We start from the raw sequence: 20,092 nt of genomic DNA, 5'->3' as shown, positions 1-20,092 counted from the left end.
TGACATGAACATGTTTTAATTTTAAATAGAACTTCCGGTAGTGCTCCGTCACACGTGCGCTTGATGCATTGGTTAGCTTGACATGTAAACCTTTATTTTTTATTTTTTTATTGAAATTGACAATTAAGTCTCTTAAATTTGTAACGAACAAAAAATGTCATTTGATAATTAATATTCATGCAGAATTATATATATATAAAAAAAAAAACATATTGGAGCTACCAGAATGTAATTTGTATTTTATTTTAAAATTTGATTCATGTAAATTGGATTGACTGGTATTTGTATTATTTTTCTATGTTCAATAAATATATATATATATATATTTTTAAAGACGTGACTTGGGAAAAAAAAAGGTTAGTTTGACATGAACAAGTTATACCAACAAAGCCTTGTAGTCTTATGTATTGTCTTGTATTGTATCCCTTACTATAGTCATTCATCTTTTTAAATAATTCATGAATTCAAATCGTTTTTTAAAATTTTATTACATGAAAAATAAATTTACAAAAGCAATAAAATCACACTTACAAATGGTTTGAAGAGTTTTGGTTAACTTTTGATTTTTTTTTTCCTTTCTTTTTACACACGCAGAAATTGGCAAAAGTTCAAGCTTAGCTTTTTTTTGGGATGACATCTGAGTTTTCGCTATACAGTATGTGGGACTCATCTGCCCTTGCATAGGAAGAACACGTCATGGCATTCCAGGAAATGTTAACGCTTATCATATGTACAAGATTACTTGATTATTCATATTCACCCTATAGTACTGTCTGCATGGTATCTGCCATTTTATGATATGCAACAATGTATCAAACGGACTTCAGTCTTTTTTTGTTGTTGTAATTCTTTGGCATCCCTGCTTGGTGAAGTATTTCTAGGCATCTGTGCTCCTTCAGTGCCTGCAAAATATGAAGTCATCTTCACCGTACCACTTGCACTACTGTAGCGTGTGCAAAGTCTGCTGCCGTTGCTGTGTGACAGAAAGTAAAACACATCGCAATGAACAGGATCATTTCAGCTCTCTGATAATCATACATCACTGCCCCAAGTGCTGTCAAGCAAATGTCGGACTTAACATTTGTTTTGCATATCAACTCTTTTTGACGTGCAGAGGGTGATGGTTCTTTATAAATACGGTGGATCACGTTTGAGGTTTAGTGGTCACCATCTGCAGATCTTTAGAGGAAGTAGTCTGGAAAACGCCACGACGATTGGTTCTCGTCTTTGCGGGGGGCCGGGTCGAACTGTTGGCTGGCAAACAAAAGAGATATCTTTTGTCAGTGCAAATCCCAATTACGGAATCTGGAAGAGCTTCAGTCACTATTAAATATTCCATCAAACTAAATGAATGCTGGGAAATGACTTACAAGGAGCATTTCAGTGTGTCCTCAAGTTCCATGATCGCTGCCTTGTTTCCACAACGATAACAGTAGTTTGGTGCACTGAAGATCGTTACAACATTTCTGTCATGGTACCAGTTAAAGCCCTGAATCGGGAAGTTTGAGTGTTATGTTATTGCACTGTATTGGACAAAACAATATATGGACACATGGACAAAATTGTTGGTACACCTCTGATAATGGAAGAAAAGCCCTACAGTGGTCAGGGATATAACTTGAATGTGACAAAATAATAAATGTATCAAAAATTAACTCATTCACTGCCATTGACGGCTATAGACGTCAAAAAATTATTTGAACTATTAGTTTAACACTTTTTCCACTTTTGTTAATAAGGGTATGAAAACCTTTAAAAAAATTACATTTAAAACAGATATAAAATTATTAATTGTGAGTTAATTATTGAAGTCATGTGATTAATTACAATTAAATAAAAAATAATAATTTAATTATTAAAAATTAGGGGCGTCAGGCGATTACAATTTTAAATGGAATTAATCACATGACTTCACGAGTTAACTCACAATTAATCACAAATTTTATATCTGTTCTAAATGTTCTTTTTTTTTTTGAAGTTTTCACACTCTTGTTAACAAAAGTGGAAAAAAATGTTAAACTAATAGAAATAGTTCAAATGAATTTTTGACGTCTTTAGCCGTCAATGGCAGTGAATGAGTTAAGAAGTGAAAATCAGCCTTAGCTTTAAACAGAATCATTCAAAAAGTAAAATGTTTATGAAATGCCTGGCGAAAAATGATGGTAATGCCATTCTAGTTATCTCTGCAAAGTCAGACTTTTTGATACAGCCCTTGTGAATGGATCCCATCAGATTTCACCTAATTTACCTCCATCTCCAGCTGGTGTGCTCGTGAAACCAAAGTGAGGCCATTTGCATGGTTAAAAGTCTCTGAGATGTCCTGGCCAAAGGTGTAACCTGCACCACGGAGAGAAATGTCCCATCCGTGATGCTCATCTGGGTCGGACCACAACAAGTCACACATCGGACCCTAAATGTGGAGGAAAACAAGTGTTGTTTATGCTAGCTCAGATTCCATTGGCAAACATTCACGTCTAACGGATGCCCCGTTCAATATCGAAAGTTGAACACGGAGCGTTTACTTTGACATTATGAAGGGTCCTGTAATGTCATTTGTACCTCATGAGGAACCTCCTGCATGCGATCCAATGCTCTGATGTTTTCCAGTGTGACTATTGAAGGAGACAATCCGCCATGTAGGCACAAAATCTTGAAAGACATTTTTTTTGTTTTTTTTTGTTGAACTGTTCATTTTACTCCCAACACATTGGTGTGATTCACCTAGATCTTGTCAAGATTCTCACCTGGTTATCCACCAATGCAGTCAGAGGTAAATAATCGAATAGATCAGTGAAGTACTTCCAAACATTGACATTTCCGTATTTCATCAGACACTCATCGTAGAAGCCGTACACGTGTGTGAGCTGTCTCGTCTCATGGTTCCCTCTCAGAATGGTGATCCTTTCACGAAACCTGACCTGTGAGCCAAATGTCAACAACTCAACCAGTCTGACAGACAGGCAGGGGTTCTCCCCTCCTATTAGAGATATAATTCTTTGGTGGATTTTTTTATATTTATATATATATATATATACCTTCAGACAAACAAGCAGTGTCACGGTCTCCACAGAATAATATCCTCTATCCACATAGTCCCCCATGAAGAGATAGTTGGTGTCAGGGGGATTTCCGCCAATCTTAAAAAGCTCCATGAGATCATAAAACTGACCATGAACATCTCCACAGACCGTCACTGGACATCTCACCTCCTGAACGTTGGACTCCTTTTGCAGGATCTCTTTGGCCTTGACATAGGGGAGGGGCAAAGAAAGAACATTAAAAAGCATTCACTGTAAGCCTTTCCCGTTCAAATGGATGCTTGACTTCTGTAGCTGTCAATGGCAGTCGATGGTGTTAGCATCATGCTAACAGCATACATTTGGGCTTTGGACAAGCCTCTAAACCAATGCAAGCCTTGTTTACAGTGTTTTGAGAATTAGGCAGCTCGTGCATGAATGGAGTACGAGCGTTTTTTTTTTTTTTTACACACCCCGGACGCACCTGACAATTGGTGACAGAAAGTGGGCGAATCTTTAGACCAGCAAAAATCAGGTCTAAGATGTGGCGCAGGTGGCGTAGCGCAATTTTGGTGAATTTGATCGAAGTGCAGGGAGAAAGATTCAAAGGTCTGTGGATATGTGTGGTGGATGTCACACATGTTAGCAACAAAAAAAAGTTAAAAGAAAAAAAATGGTTAAACTCTCGACTTGATGTCATGGGATGTAAAGGTCATGTTTGAGGGCTGCATATATGTGGCAGCATACAGCTTCAACCACTGGTGCGACATGCCTGTTTTCATCGCATCATCAGCAAGTTTTGATTGTTCATTCAAAAAAAAAAAGGGGGGGGGACTATCAAACCGGTAACGTTTCGTTTTTGGCAATACTCCATCATGAACAAATCAGGCTTAGCAAGGTAGTAGCCTTGATGTGTTGCTATGCACACGTGGGGCGTTTCTTTAAGCAGAGATACAACGGGGGGGGGGGGGGATGTGGGGGGGGGGGGGCGAAAAAGTAAATCTGATCAATTCAGAGCAAATAAATAAATAAAAATCATTAATATGTAAACCTAGTTAGAAGCAAAAAGTAAATCTGATCAATTCAGAGCAAAAAAATAAATAAAAATCATTAATATGTAAACCTAGTTAGAAGCACCTGGCCTCAATTTAAGTTCTGCCCATTGAGGCTTCTATTCATTTGGGTTAAGATAAATTACAAAACACGTTGAACTAATATTTGAACTAACTCTAATATTTACACTATTTACAGTCAATATGATACTGGGTGCAAAATGGAAAATGGTTTAAAAGAATGTAAATATTCGTTTGCTGTTTTCCCACAGCCAGTCCTACCCTTTCACAAAGTTCTTGGACTTGATTTTCCTTGAGTTGCCTGCACTCAATGAGCTGTTCAATCCATATATCCAACTCTTTGCTCACTGACTTATCATCCATGTCCGAGTAGCTGCCTCCTTTCAAATCCCAAAGGAAAATCATCAGGACCACATTAGCAGGCCAAGCTACGTCCTGACAGCCTGAATGAGAGTTTATTTGAGTAATGATTAGCCTGCGTCATCACTTAAAGGGACATGATCGCTTTTGTGTGTATTTTTACATCATAGAAATGACGTGCTCTTTATTTCAGGTAATGTGTTAGCTGCTCGACTGCCCTCTACTGGAAAATGTGGAACTGTCATGAGTTCATGTCGATAATAGATGATTGAGCTTGCCACAATAATCAGTGTTCAAATAATCCTGCATTAATAGATATTTCAATTTCAAATTATCAATTAAAAACGAAAAAGTGACTTAAAAAATATTATCAGCACACGCACAGAAAAGAAAAAACGAAAATTCTAAATTGAATATTCCCGTTTTTATTTTCATACTCCAATTTTAGGCACAGGCCGAAAACAGAACATTGAGAAACGAGCCCTTTACTTAGCACTTGCTAAATTATTTAAATGGTTATTTATTTATTTTGTATTTGTCCTATTTAAAAAGTTTTGTAAACGGGGGTTGCCCTGAATGAAACAGTTTTTTGGAGACTGATTTTGTCAATCACTACATACTCTATGTAGTGATTAATAATCTGTTGGAAAAAGAAGCAATTAATCACATCACGTTCAGTATTTTTTTTTATCCAAATTGATTTAAAGCCATTATCCAAATTTTTTACATATGTGCTTTTTTTAAAATTATTATTATTATTATCATTATTATTTCAATATGTCCCTTGTATTTTATTTTATTTTTTAAATTTTTTGGCTCATGGGCTCAAAGATGGTCGAGATGCTTCTGTTGTTGAGAAGCGGAGGAGGAATCGTGTGCTTTAGTTTCGAAGGCAGAAAGGAGACACTGGACTGAGACACAGCCAGTTAGTACTGAACCGAATGGACACTTTTCGTGCGGCGGTTAATGCATTGGTCGGACGTAACTTAATATAAATGGCCGACTTTTGTGATTAAGGGCTGTATAAATACATTCCACAGCCCAATGTATATGTCCAATTTGGACTTGCCATATTACCAAATTCATTCCTCGTAGGTCGTATTGAGACGTATCCCAGTGTACTTGTTGACGTCTATCCTGATTGGCTCTTCACTGCATAATAAAGCGTGCTCTCATTGGTCCATTTAGTGTGCACGAAATTCGAATCCTCAGTCGCCGATTGCTTGTAATCGTCGCTTTTTAAAGCTCCCGAAGAACTTTTTATTGTTACCAAACAAGTCGTTTTTTTTAAGTTCAAGTTCGGTAATGCTCAAAACTACTTTAAAAACAATGCTGAGTTCAGTAATGCTACTTTGCTAGAACGCACATATGTAATGCTAACTAGAAAAGCCACCTCGATAGCCCGTTTTTGTTTCTAGCTATCATGCCTTGTAGCTTAGGAAAATGAAATGGAACTAAGATATTAAATAACTCTGACTGTTTTGTGCAGTTTTATAGAGGAAACTATGAACGATGATACTCGCAAGTTATTTGAACGAGTTGCCAAAAAGATGGGCTGGACCGGGGACGGTGGACTAGACGTAGCAGAAAAGAAGGTTTACATTTTGTGTTCAAGTTTTATTGCGTCATTGGTATTTACTAATACATCTAAATGTGTCCTTCCTTTTGTAGCTGATTGACGTGATTGGGAAGCAACGCCATGGTGCCACAAGCGGGGACTATTTTGCTGACCGATCAACGTCGCCTGTCAATTATCTTTCAGAAGATGAAGACAAAGAGAACCAGCACTACAGGGCCAACGCGAGGGACTCCAGTGATGACGAATTTGACCAAAGTGAGTGAGATGGAACCTTAGAACTGAGTCTGAGGTATTTTGTTGCAGCAGTTCCACGAATATTCTTTTCATTCCTTAGTTCTTGTGAATTGGAGCACTCCAAGAACGAAACCTACCTCAAAGAAACCATGCAATGCTGTGAAGATAGACAGGTAAGATGCTGTGTTTTCATTTGATTGTGCTAATCAGTTGTATTATAGACTTCACCGTGAAAATAACTTCGGACATGTTTTTTGTTTATAATTGAAGTGTTCTTGCAGTGAGCTCGGATGATGATGATAGTAGCGATTTTGAAAACTGTGAGTTGGCTTCTTTTTTTTGTGTGTGTTCATTTGTGCAGCTGTTCAAACCTTTTGCTAATCTTTCTGTGTGTATTAAGTCCTGCAACGTGCGAAAACTCCTGCTACTAAGCCCAGGAAAGTATCCGAAAGTGATGACAGGTGACTGTTTAAGTTGTCATTCAAACTTGTATTGCTGTTGTTGTTGTTGTGTTCTGAATTTTTAATCTTTTTCTATCCCAAAGCCTTACAAATTTTATTGTGGATGATGACTTGTCAGATGATGACTTCGTTCAGACAAAATCATCCTCCAAAGGTATTAACAGATCTAGTCAGCACCAATTGTAAAACAACACGATTTATAATGGTTTTCTTCTTCATTTTCTTCCAGGGCGTAAGAAGAGGAATACTCCAGCCACTCAAAATACATTCAGGACACCACTGCCGCTTTCTCAGTGTGCCTCCCCCGTGTTCATCAGTGATAGTGAGGAGGAGGAGGATAATATTGTCATCAAGAGCACTTGGAGGACTCGCTCCAGAAACCCAAATTCTTTCTCAAAACATGAGACCAACCCAGTGCTTTGTGACCAAAAGGACAGTCCGCCATCGCCGGTCTTGCCTCCAGTCTCCCCCTTCACCGTTCCTCGGCCATCCCACAGTACGGCAACATCTCTGCTTTCTCCCAAGCGTACGCTTTCAGCTCCTACCAAGCTCCACGACTCATCTGGTTCAGAAGACGAGTTCCTGTCCTTACTGGACAGGCTTAGAAAGAAGAACATATTCACAGACTCTACTTCTAAGAGCAATACAGGTGCAATTAAAAAAAAAATATATATATATATATATATATTATTATTTTTTTTTAGTTTCCTTACTTTCAGCGGTGTTTCTATGGAGAAAATTATTGCAAACAACTACTGACTAATCATATGATGATAAATCCTGATAGACGAGACATTTTGGGTTTAAAGTCTGTCTATTGTTTGTTATTGAATGCAGAATTCAATATGGGCCCTCCTGTGTCACTTCCACCCGTAAAGGGGCTGACTAAACCCAGATTCAACTCATCAGGCGGGGCAAGTCAGGATGCAAGGACTCCTGGGAAAAACACCACCCTGAAGCCAACAGTGAGCCAGACAGAGCCCAGACACGGTTTCACCAGCAGGTGCATTTTCAATTTTTTTATTTATATTTTTTTTCCTCCACTAAAATACTTTAACATCCGCCTACCGCAGTCGCTTTCTTTACACGTTTGTCTCCCTCCAGACTAGCTTTGTGCAAAACCCCAGGTTGTTTCTTGGAGTCTCTATCAAACCTTAGCTCCAGCTATTGCCGCAGTTTTAAGCAAAAAAAGGAAGAGCTCACAAGCAAACTGTATCAGATGTACAACAGCAGTGTTTTTGATAGGAAGGTACGGAGTTGGTTCGACCCTTTTATCATGAACATGCGCGTGTATGATGGCTAACGTGTTGAATCATTTCTTTACTTGGCTGACGTTTCTAGCTACCCATCAATATGCCCGTGACGTGGAACAAAAAGATGCGCAAAACCGCAGGCTACTGTATCACTGGACAGGAGCGAAATGGAGGGAACCGTTACGCTCGCATCGAACTGTCCGAGAAAGTCTGCGACGCTGCAGGTAATTTTTCATAAAGGTGGTTCTACAGTCGAGTCACCAAACTTGCGGTATGTAATGTGTAGATCAGAGCACTTAAGGTCATTCACACTCTCGCAAACTTTTTTTTTTTTTTAAATACAAAAAAAATTGTAAAATGTAAAAACTTGCCATTACAACGCATGTAGTTGTAATTGACTCATTCACTGCCATTGACGGCTATAAACGTCAAAAATTCATTTTAAATTTTTCTATTAGTTAAACATTTTTTCCCCACTTTTGTTAACAAGAATGTAAAAACCTACTGTTTTTTTATTGTACATTTAGAACAGATACAAAATGTGTGATTAATTGTGAGTTAACTAGTGAAGTCATGCCATTAATTACAATTAAAATTTTAATGGCCCGACGCCCCAATGTTTTAGAATCTTTTTCTTCTTTTTTTTTTAAACTCGTCAGGTGAACATAATTTTTCATTAACTTTGAATTTTTCATTGACTTCAATAATTAACTCACGATTAATCACAAATTTTATATCTGTTGTAAATGTGCAATATTTTTTTTCTCAAGTTTTCATTCTCTTATTAACAAAAGTGGCAAATAAAATAAATACATTTTTGACGTCTATAGCTGTCAATGGCAGTTAATGAAAGACGTAGTCTTTATTTTCTTTTTTTTTTTTATGGAGAGCTCAGTATTGTTCATTCGATTTGACATGTCATCATTGCTCTCCTTTTTTATTAAAAAATATTTTTTTATATATATATATATTTTTTTTTTGTGTGAGCGTGTGTATATTCATTAGTTCACCTAAAACCTATTAAAAAAAAAATCCCATACTAATAATATAATATAATAATAATAAATTGCCAAATGCAGAAACATCACGATGTGGTGGCTCTCGCTAACAGACAAAATTAAGTAACCAGAATTAGGTTAAAAAATTCTATATACGTAGACCATGTTTCTATAAATTTTGATATTTGGTTTTTATTTGAGGCAGATATTTTTTCCATTAAAACGTGATTTATGAGGAGGTTAGACCATTGGTCGATATTCAGAGTTTGTTTATTTTTCCAGTTAACGTAGTCTTTATTTTCTTTCTTCAAACTCCAAAGGCTTTTAATGCTAACTGGAAACATTTTTGAAGCAAAATCACTACTTGCAATTGTTGGTATGTATTCAATATTTTGACCCAAACCGTCTAGATCGCCTCCGAGACACTTTGATCCACGAGATGTGCCACGCTGCGACCTGGCTGATAAACGGCGTGCGGGACGGCCACGGACGCTTGTGGAAGATGTACGCCCGCAAGGCCACCTTGGTGCACCCTGAGCTGCCGATGGTGACCCGCTGCCATAGCTACGACATCAAGTTTAAATTCCAGTACAAGTGCACCAAGTGTCAGAATACGTAAGTCACGTGCTTCGACTTTTTATGCGCCGCCCGCTTCACTGTCGATAAGCGTGTTGTCCTCCTCAGGATTGGGCGTCATTCCAAGTCCCTGGACACGCAGAAGTTCGTGTGCGCACTCTGCACAGGCAAACTCGTCCTGCTCACAACATCCAAGCCTCGTCCGCCGACGCCTTTCGCCAAATTTGTCAAGGAGAATTACGGGAATGCACGCCAAGAGCTGGCGGAGCAAAGCCATCGAGAAGTCATGCGGAAACTCAGCGCAGACTTTGCCTCTAAGAATAAATTGAGTGATTGACAATTCATAGTTGAGACCTCCGAGGTAAGTGGAACGCAGCAACGGGGCGACAATAAAAGCCGTTAAATGTCTGCAATAACCTCATAAGGGAGCAGCTGTCGGTAATTTTACAGTGTAAATGTTCACGTTTGAATCTCGTTGTGGATGTTTTATACGTTGATGATAGCTGAGTAACTAGTTGTTTTTATGTGGATAATTTACTTATAGATTCAATTATAAAATTGTCACATTTTACCCTCAAATAAAATTTGAATTGTTTATATTTCAAAATCAAATGTCAAAGTTGATTTCATTGGAACTGTAAAGGTTAGAGGTCATATTCATGACACCCATCCACGCTATAAAGCGCTTGTTTTCAGTAGGGGTGTGAATTGCCTAGTACCTGGCGATTCGATATCGATTAATCTCGATACGGATCTAAAAATTGATTATTGCGATTTTTAATTATTTTTTTTTTTTTTAACTCAAATTTAGAAAATGCTAATCAGTAAACTTGTACACTGTAAGGTTTGTATAAAAATGTATTTATTTATCTGAAAATTCAGGCTTATAACTGAGCCACTGCATTTAACAAAACAGGTTACAGTCTGTTTCATGTTTGAACAGCACTGAAATAAAAAAAATATTAAGGCTTAATGTTCCATTAATAAAACATTCTTCCATGCTTAATGTGTGAATCCTAACCCTAAGTAAGACATTTTGTTGAATATTCCCATTAAAAAAATTTAAGTTTAAAAATCGATTTGAGAATTCCGCGCTGTAATATCGCGATATATTGCCGAATCGATTTTTAAAAAAAAAAAAAAAAAATTCTGACACCCCTAGTTTTCAGTGTTGCGGGTTTTCTCATTTAACCCAACATGAATACTGAACGAAAACCCACACATTCATCGGGCAAGCATACAAAAATCCTGAGAAGGCCGGAGCCAAGATTCGAACCTCAGAACTGTGAGGCTGATGTGCCAACCACTCTTTCACCACCTATTCATAATAATAATAATAAAACAGTAATGCTCAAAGATATTTATTTTATCCGTACCATAAATAGCAGTATACTTTGATATATTTTTTTAATGCATTATACAATATATAAACATTGAAAAATACAGCACAGCAAAACTCGAAGCAGCAGGGCATCCACAATGTGCAACTACCAGCGGTCAAGTTCAACATTTGCATGGAATTTGAACATGTTTTATGTCAAAAATCAAGTGAAACCTCTCAATATAACACAATATTATTCTACTCCATCGCTCCCCTATGGCTGCCTGATCAAGGCGAGATAATCAACTTCATACTGACTGACAATGTAAATGGAGAGTCGGCTATTGTATTAAAGCAGGCACTTTTTTTTTTTTCTTCTTCTTTTCAACAATGACTATATAATTTTCACAAAAGTATGCAGCATCTTTGACGTTAATGGACCTCCTTGATAAGATCTAACACAATTTGCCTCCAATCTTTTGATACAATACCAAGGGACAATTAAGAGAGGACAAAATCTAAAGGCAGCTTTCCATGTCAAACCAAACACTACCCATCAGTACAGGCAGGTTTTCTTCATAATCCTTAGGAATTCTTGCTGGTTGACTTCGCCATCTCCATCTCTGTCCGCCTCCTCAATCATTTCCTTCATAGGGGAGAGAATGGGGAAGATGTGTCAGTCGAGCAAGCATCAACCCAATAATCGACAATTTGGGACTCATTTTGCCAATAACAAAAATTGACTGAAATTGACTCGCAAATTTCCCGCCCCCTTCTGCAACCATTTTCTTACCTGTAGCTCTTCATCGGTGAGGTTTTCTCCCAGCTCCTTCGCGACTCTCTTGAGATTCTTGAAGGAGATCCTGCCGGTCTCGTCGTCGTCAAAGAGGCGGAAAGCTTTCAGGATCTCCTCTTTGGAATCCTTCTCAGCCTGGAAGAAAACGAAGAGCAGTTTTACTAAAAGCCTGTCATGTCGATGTGGAACGCTCGCATTAAATGTCGGTGGAGTTAACAGGTCTTAGAATGCAGTGCTGACCTCTGTACAAACACATTTGATAATGAGATGTATCTCTTTATACTAATGTCGAATCAAATTAGGCAGCTAAACCATACACGTTCTATTCTTTGAGCATCCATATTAACCATAACTCCTGAAATATATTTCAGCTACAAGTTTACACTATTGAAATCTCCTGTATTAGATTTAACTTGCAATTTTGCAAAAATTTGTTGTATCTATTTTTGTTCAATGTAAATTCTAAACAGGTTTATATAGTTACCATCTTCTGTGTCATGACACTGAGGAAATCACTAAAGGAGATTTTCCCTGTGCTGTCCTTGTCCACTTCACCAATCATCTTTTTGATCTCCTCTTTCTTGGGTTCGAAACCAAGAGCCCTCATGGCAACCTTGCACAGAGAACAGAACAAAAACATGTTTCATAAATAAATCCCACCAGATTTGTTACACAAATAGTGTCTGGGTGTCTTTATTAAACTGCATGAGTGCATTTTTCTTTTTTTGGTCACTATTTGAAGAAATACATTTAAAGTAAGCTATAATGAACAGTGGTTTCCCTTTGTTGTTTAAATCGAGTAAAATTCAATGATGATTTTTTTTATTATTATTTTCAAGCACGTTTCTTCTCCCCGCCTGCCCTGACAGCTGTTCGAACCCTCTTTACCTTGAGTTCCTTGACATCAATGTATCCAGCACCATCCGTGTCAAAGAGCTCAAAGGCCTCCCTGATCTCCTGCTTTTGTTCCTCTGTCAGCTCAGCTTTGGGGCTCGTCTTCTTGCGAGGGGGAGGCACCGGCCCCTGCAAGGATGGCCTCTTGGCGCACGCCTGGTGGACACGCAAACAAGACAGCGTGTATACAGTCAAATGATGCGGTGCACCATAACCGTGAATCAATTTTATTTTTTTATTTTTTTACTCACCATCAATTATTTCAGGCTAAGCAAATCCGCTATTATCCAATTAATGTTGATTCACAGGCTTAGGAGAATCCTTTTGCTGATAAAGGGATATAATTGCAAATATCCATACACCGGGGGGGCGGGGGGTAAACGATCTATGGACAGTGTCGGAGAAGTAAATAAACAACGCGATGTTAGCATTCCAGACTCATTTGTGTAGCAGCTGGTTGTCGCGGGGATGTTTGCTTTGGTTTCTTGATCTGCCCGGATAAAGCGTACCTATCTCAAATGGCGTAAGGGACTCGTATCGGGCCCATTTGGTATTGAAATCGAACACTCCCGTCGGGGAAAAGCTGATTGGTTGTTGATAGTCACGGGATGGAAAGAAGCGACTCGATTAGACGGATAGAAGAATGCAGGAACAAAAATGTGTTACTAAAATACGAGAAAAGTATCAAAACAAATCCCCCCGCGTTGATGTTCTCATGAACGTTGCAGTTGTGTCTAATAACAAAAACTTCATTATTTTATTCAAATTAAACATTTTACTCGCCTCGCATCGGCAGGTTCAGCTGAAGGGACGGAAGACGTATCTGATTGGACGAAATTGTGGCGTTCTTTTACGTTTGAGATACCTGATTGGCTAATATATCACGTCATCCAGTTGCTGCCCAATAGATCTCGCTCGGTCCATTCAGTTAGTCAGGTAACCGCACACATGTTACCTGTTTAAAATTAACTTTAACAAAGCGTCACGCACTCATTCGTGGCTGTCAGTTGCGTTTTAAAACTAAACGACAAAACCGTTACCCTTTTTTTGAGCTGACAATGGCCACGCGTGTTCGACCGGTGAGTTCCATAGCATTGTTAGTTTTTCCTCATCAAAGTTTTTGTGCCGCTGCTTTTGAAACGCAAACGACGACCAGACCACGTGTTTCTTTCAGAGTAGTAAGCGCTGTGCGGTCATCGGAGGCTCGGGTTTCCTGGGCAGGCACTTGGTGGAGAAGTTGGTGGAGCGTGGCTATACCGTGTCTGTGTTTGACATTCGCCAGAACTTCGAGATGCCCGGCATAACCTTCCACCAGGGAGACCTCTGCGATTTACAGGTGATGGCTCCCAGTGCAAACTACCCCCTCCCAAATAAGCAGTTGAATCCCAGTCAAACAAGTGTTAACACGACTATCTTTCTGTGTGTATTTAATATTACAGTATATTTTGTGATATCCGTTATGGTGTTTTCCTCCAGGCCCTGCTGCCAGCACTGAAGGGTGTGTCTTTGGTGTTCCACTGCGCCTCTCCATCACCCGCTAGTGACGACAGGGAGCTGTTTGAGAGGGTCAACATCCATGGTACCCGTACCGTCATTCAGGCCTGCGCTGAAGTCGGAGTACAGGTGAGACGAGCAGGATGAGAGGTCACCAGTATCGGAGATAACGTACAAATGTGTCTTATTTCCCTTTGTTGTCAGAAATTGGTGCTGACGAGCAGTGCCAGTGTGGTGTTTGAGGGCTCTGACATAAAGAATGGGAGTGAAGATTTGCCCTATGCCAAGAAGCCCCTTGACTACTACACAGAGACCAAAATCAAGCAAGAGAAGGTAGCTGACATGTTTAATTTAGCTTCAACATCTTTTTTCATCCTCATTTTCATGACGCGCTTTGCAGCAAACCAAACTTGGCTGCGTTATTAATCACTTGTACTGCTGCCCCATTTCATCCAACATCAATATTAAAAACAAAAAAACAAAAAAAAAACACTTGACAACACTAGTTAAAAATAGTGTCATCCTTGAGCACTTTCCTTTCATTTTGTATTTGTGTGTTTGTGTCCTAGTTGGTCCTGGAGGCTTGCGACGAGAAGAAGGGTTTCCTCACCGTTGCCATCCGTCCCCACGGCATCTTCGGACCTCGGGACCCGCAGCTGGTCCCCATCCTGGTAGATACAGCTCGCAGGGGCAAGATGAAGTTCATCATTGGGTGAGTCCGAGTGGAGGGATTTTTCTCGTCCGTAGCAACGTCCATATATTAGTCTGAATTATTGTCATTTGTGTGTTAAATGTTGCGGTGGAGTATTTATTTCGAACTATTTACAACTGGATTATCGGCATAGACATCTGCAATGCTTGTAAAACTGCACCCGCCTGTTTGAAGGCTGCTGACCAAACATGATTTATCGAATATTCTCAAAAGTCAAGCTGAGCTTCTGCTTGTTGCTTAATACAATATATTAATTAGAGGAGACTTTTAATTTTTTTTTTAAATTTTAGTACAGTTACCAGGTGTCTTAGTAAACATGTCTGTGATGTTATGCCAAAGTTCAAGAATTATAACACGCATCACTCTTACTATTTCTTATCTTGCTGAAATTAGACTTTTCCGCATATACAAAATCCTACCGCGCTGATTTTTCATTTAACTCATCCACAGAATATTGTGTTCTATTGCTATAAAAACATGAAACCTACCAAAAGGAATATTAAAGTCTCTTCTTTCATCAAAAAAAGTATATTTCTATCTGTTTCCGTTTTTGCAGAATTAGTATTAGAATATAGCTAAGTTTCATCATTATTTACAAATCTATTCTGAGTAATAGAGGGTTTTTTCAACATGGTCCTGGCTCATTTCCTATGCTCTGCTGGCCGTTTGTGTAATAACTACCATTTCTTCAATCGTTCTTTGCAGTTGAGGCTGCATCAAAGCTTTCTGTCTAGCATAAAAATAAAAACATTTTAAAAAACGTATAAATACGTCTTTGGGACAATCTAAACATTTAAAATAGAACATATTTATACGTTTTTGGGAGCAAATTAGTTAAGAGTAATACCGTGTGAAACTGTGAAATCTACGTCGCATTGAACGCATCAACAAAAATGGTGAAGAAGGGGGGGCGGGGGTGCGCGTCCTGTCTTTATTTCCCGGGTTTTTGGCTTTTGGCCGCTGTGAAGACGCACATTTCATTCAAGTGAAAGGACCCGCTGCAGCAAAGTGCACACTGTGGAGTATAACACTGCAGCAACAGGGTAAGCTTTTTTGGGTGCATTTCTGTACTTGGTACAAAAAAAGTAAGGTATTATCATGCTGACCATGTACTAGGAATAGTAATTTCGTAGTACTGTATATATTGATTAGGTACAGATTTAGCTGCCGTTAACCCCCCCCCCCCCCCCCGCGCTTCCTCTCCAACTATAGGTTAATATATCACAACCTTTTGGCTTTCTACAAATAAAAGTATACTAAAAGATTTGTACCAGGTTTGGTGTTTCATTTTGTGTATTTTTCAGGGATGGCACCAACCTGGTGGATTTCACCTTTGTGGAGAACGTCGTGCACGGACACATCCTGGCTGCTGAGCACCTGAGACCCGACTCAGCCATATGCGGAAAGGTCAGTGGGAATAAATCTAAAACATGCATATTAGTGAGTCCCAACTACAGTATGTTGTGAGATAAACCCGGTACGTTATCCATTTTCACTCAATTGGTCCAAAAATAATTCCCTCCAAATCAAATTGTTGTTCTGTTTATGCCAGCAACATATTTTTACAATTTTAATTCCACTTTCAGCCACTAGATGGGGGTGCACTACTGTTTGACACTGTACATTTAAAAGGAAAGTGAAAACAGGAAGTATTTAAAGTTCAGTCTAGTTTTGGCTAAATAAGGACTTTAAATTTCCCATTCCCCCAAAAGCAAAAGGAACTCACTATAAAATTCTTAGTAGAGTGTACCCTCTTCTGAGTTTTTAAGAAAGCGCTTCAATTTGGACCACAACAACAATGAAGATATTTACTTTATGATTGCATAGTTGTTAATGCCTTATGGGAAAATTTGCACGACTGGTTATTCCCTAAATTGCCCAAACTTTTTTTTTTTTTTGATAAAAGATTTTTTTAAATATGGTCTTTCTGTAAAAGAGTCATTAACATACTCAAATTTTTTGCAAAAAAAAAAAAAAATTGTACATAAAAATAGATTCTTGAAATCTAAACCAAATTTCTATGTTTTCTTCATTTAAATGTATGAAGAAGAAAAAAATGCAGTGAAATTGTGTAATTTAACCTTGCTGATATCCCCTAGTCGCCTCTTTTTTTTCTCTTTATTCATTTAAAGTTTTTTTTTTGTATTTTGTGTTGTTTTGGGAGATTTCCAAGTTTGTCTGTTACCATTTCTATCCAGTGTTTAACAATGTGCCGAGCCAATATGTTCTGTACATTTGAGGTTAAATTAATAAAAAAGGCAGAAGTGTTTTTTTTTTCTTCTAAAAATGAATTGAATATTAAATCCTCTGTAATCCTGCTTTTTACAATTACGCTTAAGTCAATTTGTGGCGAAATTGAGACCACATCATTATTATTACAATATACATCATTTTTGGGTGCCATTTTTGTTTGATCATCTGTCACTGAAATAAATGTGAATCTTTTGTTTTCACCAGCCATATCATATCACCAATGATGAACCCGTTCGGTTTTGGGACTTCATGTCGGAGGTGTTGGTCGGTCTGGGGTACGCCGCTCCGCGCTACCACCTGCCCTACGCGCTGGTGTACGGCCTGGCCCTTTTGCTTTGGCTTCTGTCTCTGGTGCTCCGCCCCCTGGTGTCATTCAAACCTACCTTTACGCCAATGAGAGTGGCTCTGGCCGGAACCCACCACTACTACAGCTGTGAACGGGCCAAACAGGACATGGGCTATAAACCGCTGGTTGGCCTAAAGGAGGCGATCGAACGCACGGTCCGAAGCTATCCTCATCTCAGACAGAATGCATAATAGGAGAGTTACAGCGCACTGAATGGACAAATCGAAAACGGACAGCATTTCAAAGTGCCTTGCAATGTGGGGAGCGATTGTTTGCCTTTCAACTGTAATGTAACCTTTGTACCAGCAGATGGCAGCAGGCGCACCATCCGCACCGTCACAATCCAAAGAGAGTCTAAAATACTGGTATTAGAAAGGTAATTATGCTTATTCAAACTGTAAGGGCGGAATAAATTAACGCTGTTTAGTACGGAGTATATGGTTTCCTATGTAATAGCCACGCTATCAGTCCACAATACACAGTTACCATGACGACAAGTGTGTATTGAAATTACGGGTCCTATTCGGCGTTATAGTGAGTTTGTGTAGCAATGCTGATTTCCCCCCCCCCCCTTTTTCTTTCCTCTTTTATTCACTAATGCTAAGATCCTTTCAGCCTAGCTCAAAATATCTAATTGCCGCTCTTCCCCAGAGAAGAGGAAGCTGTTGCAGAAGTGTACTTACTGTACTTCAATAAAATGAAGGTCGCGATGTTCTGTATTTTCCATCTCAGTTTCTGCATTTTGCGTAGCATTTTTATCTCCTGTTGCTCTGTTACAACGATTTCCCCGTTTGTGGCAAACTATTGTGAGAGATCAGCAGGTGTGGCAGGAAATTATCCAATTTGACTTGATTGGTCTGAAAATGATTCATGAAAAAACAAAACGAAAAAATCTTTGTCTATTTATGCATGGAAACGATCTAGTTTCACTTGATTGGTCAGAAAATTAGTTCCGGCAAATTAAGGTATCATTCATCTAATTATGCCAGGGGCATCTCTCACAAGATGGCGGAAGATAGCGTATCCACCTGTTGCCATTCATATAACAGAATATCGTTTGTGTTCAACTAAACATGTCCAGGTTTCACACTAAGTAAAGTTAAAATCATTTGTGACATCATGGCCAGATACTTCTCATTCTTTTGACTTCTTCTCGAGCATTACGTCATCACAGTTGAGTGCTGGAGTGGCAGCCGCTGGCCAAGGCCGTCAAACTGGTTTGTCGCTTAAAAAGGGGGGGGGGGGGGACAGACAGATCCAGCTGAGACAATAAACACGAGCATTTACATTTGTCATCAGAGTGAAACTTTGCTCACTTTCTGCGGACCCGTTGCGTCATCGAGTCACACCCTTTTCTGTAAAAAAAATTCTGCCTCCATTTTCTTTTCTTCTGTAAAGTATTCAGTCACAGATAACTGTTTAACAAAGACTGATAGAAGTCCAAGTACTTACTGATTCAACTCTTGTTCTTAAGACAAAGTAAAAAATAATATATTTTTTTTAAATTACAGGCTATGACGTGCTTAAGGGCAGAAGTAAAAATGCTAGTAGCTAGTAAAATGCTAGCTAGCTTGCCTCAAGGCTATCAAGAAAATACAATTGCTAGCTATCATAAACGGGCTAACTAGCTAATCAGAAAGAAAAAAAACCACCATGCCTGTACTGTATGTGCTTTTTCAAACTAGACAGAGAATTTTTGAACACCAAAAGCTTGTGGATTTTACATTCACTACAAATAATTCTTCTATCTACAACATTAATAATTCTCTTTAATAAAGCCAAGGACGGTGAATGTTTTGCTTCTCTGAACCTGCTGCATGATTGTTGTTGATGATGCTTCTTGGTTCACCTATGTTGCTGCTGTCCCAGTTTTTTTTTTTGTGGTTTACCTTATAAAACCTCTGATCTAAATCAGTCAAGCCCCCCAAACATGGTTGACTATACATCTTTTTTTTTTTTTATGTAAGAGCAATGTTACAATAGTTTCGGATTTTTCATTCTAGTTAATTTTTATTTTGTTTTAACTTTTGTTTTTTTAAAAAAAAAATATTTAGTAGTTTTAATTAGATTTCAGAGCAGGTTTGTTATTGTTTTTTTTGTTTTGTTTTTTAACTTTGTTTTAAATTTGTTTGTACTAGTTTTAGCATTAGCCTTAGCTTTATTAAAGTAAATGGAATATTTGAGTGCAAGATGGGGGAAAAAAAAGGTCCCAATAAATATTGTTAAATAAAATTAAAAAAAATCCCAAATGACTGTTTGACCTTTCTTTTTCTGTACAACCAAACACAAATACAGAAAAAAATCAAAATATTTTGTAAATAATTATCAATAATGTTCAGAATAATTTATTCCTGAAAGCTTGTGAGTGAAATAAACTCTCAAGTATAACAGCATTAATTTGAGTTAGTTTCCAATTTTAATTTTAGTTATTTTGTTTGTTTACATAATCTATAATAACCTTGCGTCAGAGGTTGAGAAAAGTAAGAAGTCGATTTTGACAAAATAAGGAGTTAGAAAGTACAGATATCTTGAAAAAAGTCCTCATGAAAATAAATACTTAACCCCTGGGCGTTATTATAGTTTGATTAAGTTCTTGTAATTTGTGCCAAAATCTGGCATTTCCTTTGAAGTGTGATAACTTAGTCATTTATGAATATTTTTTTTTTCACTTTCAACCGCTCAAAATGTTCACTGGCATCAGACCTATCTATACATATACTCTATA

General features: G+C 38.2%; 4 protein-coding genes across 9 annotated transcripts; 2 read left to right on the top strand and 2 right to left on the bottom strand.

The window, feature by feature from the left end:
* Window positions 1-469: 469 nt before the first annotated feature.
* LOC144059507 (serine/threonine-protein phosphatase 2A catalytic subunit beta isoform-like) lies at window positions 470-4,582 on the bottom strand. 3 transcript variants are annotated; one of them, XR_013295674.1, is made up of 8 exons: window positions 4,352-4,581; window positions 3,036-3,245; window positions 2,745-2,918; window positions 2,560-2,649; window positions 2,249-2,410; window positions 1,371-1,489; window positions 1,080-1,254; window positions 470-973 (listed from the first exon to the last, which is right to left on the bottom strand). XR_013295674.1 is itself a non-coding variant. In XM_077578640.1 (8 exons), exons 1-7 carry the CDS (start codon window positions 4,493-4,495, stop codon window positions 1,182-1,184), a joined length of 972 nt encoding a protein of 323 aa, XP_077434766.1. In that variant the 5' UTR covers window positions 4,496-4,582; the 3' UTR covers window positions 470-973; window positions 1,169-1,181. The 3 variants fall into 3 exon arrangements, 2 of the variants coding, with proteins under 2 accessions (XP_077434766.1, XP_077434765.1); XM_077578640.1 differs by having other exon boundaries at window positions 1,169-1,254; window positions 4,352-4,582; XM_077578639.1 differs by having other exon boundaries at window positions 470-1,254.
* A 1,069-nt stretch (window positions 4,583-5,651) lies between these two features.
* Window positions 5,652-10,163, top strand: gcna (germ cell nuclear acidic peptidase). 3 transcript variants are annotated; one of them, XM_077578047.1, is made up of 13 exons: window positions 5,663-5,675; window positions 5,940-6,045; window positions 6,122-6,284; window positions 6,364-6,436; window positions 6,534-6,583; window positions 6,664-6,724; window positions 6,808-6,878; window positions 6,954-7,373; window positions 7,562-7,727; window positions 7,829-7,973; window positions 8,066-8,201; window positions 9,386-9,590; window positions 9,660-10,163. In XM_077578047.1, exons 2-13 carry the CDS (start codon window positions 5,956-5,958, stop codon window positions 9,886-9,888), a joined length of 1,809 nt encoding a protein of 602 aa, XP_077434173.1. In that variant the 5' UTR covers window positions 5,663-5,675; window positions 5,940-5,955; the 3' UTR covers window positions 9,889-10,163. The 3 variants fall into 3 exon arrangements, with proteins under 3 accessions (XP_077434171.1, XP_077434173.1, XP_077434172.1); XM_077578046.1 differs by lacking the exon at window positions 5,663-5,675 and adding an exon at window positions 5,730-5,752; XM_077578045.1 differs by having other exon boundaries at window positions 5,652-6,045.
* Window positions 10,164-10,896: 733 nt separating this feature from the next.
* Window positions 10,897-13,053, bottom strand: cetn2 (centrin, EF-hand protein, 2). The gene is made up of 5 exons (XM_077578552.1): window positions 12,814-13,053; window positions 12,557-12,718; window positions 12,153-12,281; window positions 11,666-11,803; window positions 10,897-11,518 (listed from the first exon to the last, which is right to left on the bottom strand). Exons 1-5 carry the CDS (start codon window positions 12,814-12,816, stop codon window positions 11,429-11,431), a joined length of 522 nt encoding a protein of 173 aa, XP_077434678.1. The 5' UTR covers window positions 12,817-13,053; the 3' UTR covers window positions 10,897-11,428.
* A 418-nt stretch (window positions 13,054-13,471) lies between these two features.
* Window positions 13,472-18,077, top strand: nsdhl (NAD(P) dependent 3-beta-hydroxysteroid dehydrogenase NSDHL). Of its 2 annotated transcripts, none has more exons than XM_077578550.1 (7): window positions 13,472-13,641; window positions 13,737-13,898; window positions 14,039-14,185; window positions 14,261-14,389; window positions 14,626-14,768; window positions 16,073-16,175; window positions 17,226-18,077. In XM_077578550.1, the coding sequence occupies exons 1-7, from the start codon at window positions 13,621-13,623 to the stop codon at window positions 17,556-17,558; spliced, it is 1,038 nt and encodes a 345-aa protein (XP_077434676.1). In that variant the 5' UTR covers window positions 13,472-13,620; the 3' UTR covers window positions 17,559-18,077. The 2 variants fall into 2 exon arrangements, with proteins under 2 accessions (XP_077434676.1, XP_077434677.1); XM_077578551.1 differs by having other exon boundaries at window positions 13,479-13,641; window positions 13,742-13,898.
* The last annotated feature ends 2,015 nt before the right edge of the window (window positions 18,078-20,092 follow it).

Source organism: Vanacampus margaritifer, chromosome 10 (assembly GCF_051991255.1).
Source record: "Vanacampus margaritifer isolate UIUO_Vmar chromosome 10, RoL_Vmar_1.0, whole genome shotgun sequence".
Taxonomy (NCBI): Eukaryota; Metazoa; Chordata; class Actinopteri; order Syngnathiformes; family Syngnathidae; genus Vanacampus; species Vanacampus margaritifer.
The sequence above is the reverse complement of the archived record's forward strand: the minus strand, read 5'-3'. Positions and strand labels throughout refer to the sequence as shown.